General features: G+C 39.0%; 2 protein-coding genes across 2 annotated transcripts in view; both read left to right on the top strand.

Annotated features, from left to right (window-relative positions):
* The first annotated feature begins 375 nt into the window (after positions 1-375).
* LOC149379517 (uncharacterized) lies at positions 376-1128 on the top strand. The gene has a single exon (XM_089603729.1). It carries the CDS (start codon positions 419-421, stop codon positions 1064-1066), a length of 648 nt encoding a protein of 215 aa, XP_089459855.1. The 5' UTR covers positions 376-418; the 3' UTR covers positions 1067-1128.
* A 2375-nt stretch (positions 1129-3503) lies between these two features.
* LOC149379516 (Transmembrane amino acid transporter family protein) overlaps positions 3504-4749 on the top strand; it is a 4218-nt gene continuing 2972 nt past the window's right edge. Inside the window, exons 1-3 of the mRNA XM_089603463.1 lie at positions 3504-3806; positions 3990-4221; positions 4432-4739. Coding sequence (XP_089459589.1) covers positions 4034-4221; positions 4432-4739 — 496 coding nt within the window. The 5' untranslated portion in view covers positions 3504-3806; positions 3990-4033. The remainder of the gene's footprint in view (positions 3807-3989; positions 4222-4431; positions 4740-4749) is intronic.

Raw genomic sequence — 4749 nt, 5'->3', positions numbered from 1 at the left:
TAAATCTTATTTACCGCAACAAGAACAATAGTAAATCATATTTACCGTAACAAGAATAAAAGTAAATCTTATTTACCGTAACAAGAATAATAGTAAATCTTATTTACCACAACAAGAACAAAAGTAAATCATATTTACCGTAACAAGAACAAAAGTAAATCTTATTTACCGTAACAAGAATAATAGTAAATCATATTTACCGCAACAAAAACAAAAGTAAATCTTATTTACCTTGACATTTTTTTAACCATTCTTATGATAACTAGTGTGCCATGTTTATTCTGAAAGACTACAACAAATTTCTAAGTGGTGATGACCTTTCTTCAAGAAAAGAAGAAAGAATACATAATAGAGACAAAAAAAAAAAATTACACAGATGGAAACCTACGATTCATAAACAAACCCGGGGCCGGTTCTGATGAAACAACCGGGATCGGCGTCGCCGCCGAAGCCGGCGAAGCTCTACCGCGGCGTTAGGCAGACTCACTGGGGGAAGTGGGTGGCGGAGATTCGTCTCCCGAAGAATCGGACCAGGCTCTGGCTCGGGACCTTCGACATCGCAGAGGAAGCAGCCATGGCTTTCAATCGCGCCGCCTACAAGCTCCGCGGCGACTTCGCTCGCCTAAACTTCCCTCACCTCCGATCCGCCGCCGCTGATTTCAGGCCGCTCCACTCCTCCGTCGACGCCAAGCTCCAGGCCATCTGTCAGACCCTATCCCAGTCTCAAAACTCCGGCGCCGGATCTCGGAAGGCGAAGAAATCCTCCACCGCCGCGGCGAAAGCGCCGGCCAAGCCGAAGGTCGAGGAGAACTCGTCTCAGTCGCTGGTGATCACGTCGACGACGACGGAGAGCGACGGCGCATCGGCTGGCTCGTCATCGCCGCTGTCGGCGACTTTGTTCACGGCGGCGACGCACGAGTCGCATATGGTCAGATCGGCGAGATCGACGAGATCGGCGCGGAAACCGGAGTTCAAATCGGTGCTCCGACCTAGGAGGCGAGTCCATTCGCCGGCGGTTCGGATTCCGGCACGGCGTCGGGACTGGAGACGAACTGTCGCGGCCTGAGGCAGTACGAGACCACCGCGTCGGAGATCGAGAGGTTGGCGAGTCTGGATCGGAAATCGATGAAGCAGAGGCGACGGAGGTCCGGTTGTCTAGAAGGTCGAACCTGCGAGGTGTTCTTGAGGACGCCGAAGAGAGAGAGTATGGATCTGATCTTTCTTGAGGAAATGAGGAAACAAGGATAATTTTGGAATCTAAAATAAAATTGGCTATTCTCTTAAATAAGTAAATAGTTGGGCTAATATTTTAATGTTCCCCTTCATAAAAGGCTAGTTCCTTAGAAATCTCTTAATTTAAATTAGTCGAACTAAGCCACCTTAAACGTTGAAATTGTAATCTAACCAACGTTTCGTCCAAATTTTCACTCTAGCAAAAAATGATGACGTGTCTTAATTATGTAAAATGTTAATTACTATAATATCCTCTACTAGAATTTGCTTACAAAACTTGTAGTCCACGTTTGATCAATCAAAATTTTCGAAGTTAATACACGTGTATATATTTAGAATTTTTAAAAAAAATCTATATTTGGCAAAGTTTGTTATTGAGCGTTTATTTCTTTCTAATTTTTCGTTAATCTCCGGTGCTTTGCTAATTTCTGTTAATTATGGTAAATTTATATATGTGCATGTAGAGCCGATCAATGCCCACCAGTTTGAAGCTGTCGATGGTGTTATCAATTGATATTTCTTTCATTTCCTTTAATACGGTGTTATTCACAAGCCGATCAAATTTTCAATACGAATTTTCGAAGTTAATACACGTGTATATATTTAGAATTTTTTTAAAAAAATTTATATTTGACAAAGTTGGTTATTGAGCGTTTATTTCTTTCTAATTTTTTGTTAATCTCCGCTGCTTTGTTAATTTATGTTAATTATGGTAAATTTACATATGTTCAGGTAGAGCCGATCAATGCCCACCAGTTCGAAGTTGTCGATGGTGTTATCAATTGATATTTCTTTCTTTTCCTTTAATACGCATTCAATACGGTGTTATTCACAAGCCGATCAAATTTGCAATACGCATTTATTTGGTTGACTTCTACAATCAATTAATATTTCTTTCCTTTCATATTACATTAACGAATATCTTTTTATGTATTCAAATTAACCAAATTTCAGTCACGTGTAGATTAGAATCCTCTCAAACGTTGGCTACTATTTTCTTCAATTAAATTTGATCACAAGGGTATATTAGGTAATTCATAGCTATAAATTTCAGTATATCAAGTTTTCTTGGGTTAATTTCAGTTAATTTTCGTTTATTTTACGCACGATAAACTTCGGCTGGCTGAAACGTTGGCTAGTATTTGATTTCTATGATTTATGTTACATAAGGGTACTTTCGATATTTTCTAACCGTTTATTTCTGTAAATGGCTAGATTACAACATTTACCAAACGTTGGCTACATCCTTAAAATCATGTTTGAAATTGACTACGTTGCTATATTACCCTTAATTTAAATACACAACCTATAGCATGAGAATGACAACGTCATGTAGAGGTGTGAAAGACAATGACTCGGAAACCACAAGAGGTCCACTGTTCCGGTAGCTTCATCCATGTCAAATGGCGGCCAACCCCCGAACCAACATATTCAAAATCATCATCAACGTCAGAGGCAATGAAACACGTTCCACTTTCGATGCAGACATCGATGCTCCATCAACCATAACACTGCAAGAAAAAGACCATCGTCGTTGCACCATCGTCAACAACCATCCTCGCCGCATTATTGTCAACGAGGACTCATGTCTTACCGTCTTTGACGACAACCCTCAACGTATATGTCACCTCCTCTATTCCTATCATGTTCTTTATATTTGATCATTCAAAATCCATCATAATTTATTTTAATTTTAATTTTTAATATGGGACAGCCGTGGGGAGATGATTTTTAATTTTTAATTTTAGTTTTTATATTTGTTTTAAGGGTACGCGGTACTATTTATTTTTACTAGGCTTTAAAGTTTAAATCGTAGCTTAGAGATAGATGTATTTTGGGGCAATTAGGCCAGTAGTCCAATAGTTCACCCTGCTTTTAAAAAATAGTCAAACTTTTATATTATTAAGAAAATAGCTCACTTGGTCGAAGTAAATTTATTAACCGGTTATATTAATTTAATTTATTTAGAAAAATAGCTCACTTGGTCGAAGTAAATTAATTAATTGGTTATGTTAATTTAATTTATTTAGAAAAATAGCTTATCAGATGTAAATAAATTAAATAAATCTAAACAGTTAATTAATTTACTTTGGTTAATTGACTATTTTTTTAATAAAATGAAATGTTGACTAAAAACTTAAACAAAATTAAAAAATTGGCTAGTGGTAACAATTTTTATTTATTTATTTGGAGGTCCTTATATAAGAAAATAAGTTGAATAGAAGAATAAGAAAACTAGAAGTCCCCACACAACTATCGTATAAGATATACCCATATGCCTATGCAGACGTAGTCGCACAATTAGAAGAAGGAAACAAAAAACACACACACACATGACTCATCGGATTACATAAACAAAGGCTTTTGCAGAAAAATAAGTGGAAGAGTTTCAGAAGCCATCTTCAGTGTTCACGTTGGGACATAACAACCTGTTCGACACTGACGTCTCTCTCTCTCTCTGAAGCGTAGTCTTCTTAAGAAGAAAAAAGAAGAAAACAAAGAGAGCTCGATTGTCGTTCTTTTTCTGATACCTATCACTTTCCTGCTCAGATTCTGAGCCAACTAATAAAACGGTAACCACTCTGTTACTCAACACCACAAATAACTGATTTTAATTTCCATGTGTATTCTATTCTGGCCGTGATTGGCGTTATAAATCAATTCATGCTCAATTATAAAAAAAAAATCCAACTTATTTTCCTTTTCTGAGCAAATATGTTAATATTTAAACAACCTCTTGATATTATTTATTTTAGCGAGAAATCTGCAAGGAGAGACGTAGAAGAAGCAGAAGGAGAAGATGAAGAACTCTGTATCTGATCACAGCTTTTACATCGACAGCGAAGAAGAAGAAGAAGAAGATGTGGATGTTCACAAAGGCGAAGAGGATGAGTACGGAAACGAATCGGAATGCTCTGAGTATTCCGAAGAAAACCAGAACCAAAATAAACCCAGCTCCTACAGCAATGCATGGCCTCAATCTTACAGGTCGCTCTTCTTGACTCGATTTCCATCACGTATTCGAATTCATATAGGACTTCTGTAGAAGAACATGATTCTTGTTTTTCGCCCAAATTCCACAGTTCTTGACCACAGATCTGTTCGTCGTCAATAATTCAGATCCCTAGCTATCTCAGTATAAAGAATTCCGTGCCACTCATCTGATATTGTTGATTCTGTGGGTATATGTATATATAGGCAATCGATTGATCTGTATAGCAGCGTGCCATCGCCGGGGATCGGGTTTCTGGGGACTCCGTCGCTGTCGAGGCTGGGAAGCTCGTTCCTGACGAGGAGACACACGCCTGAGTCGCTTCCGACGGTGACGAGGCCTTTGTTGGACGAAGAACAACACCACCGGCGAAGCTCTCACGGCCTTCTTCCTCCGGTCCCTCCTTCGAGGCGATCTTCCATATTGAAAAGAGACGAAAGAGGGTCTTATAAGGTCTCTCACGATCACCATCCCATCATCCGCCAGAGCTCCTACGCCCAGACCCTCGTCAATGGTAAATAGTC

This window comes from Urtica dioica, chromosome 12 (assembly GCF_054948205.1).
Source record: "Urtica dioica subsp. dioica isolate 48M chromosome 12, U.dioica_male_clone48M_v1_H2, whole genome shotgun sequence".
NCBI lineage: Eukaryota > Viridiplantae > Streptophyta > Magnoliopsida > Rosales > Urticaceae > Urtica > Urtica dioica.
Note: the sequence above shows the minus strand (reverse complement) of the source record. Positions and strands in the feature narration are given on the sequence as shown.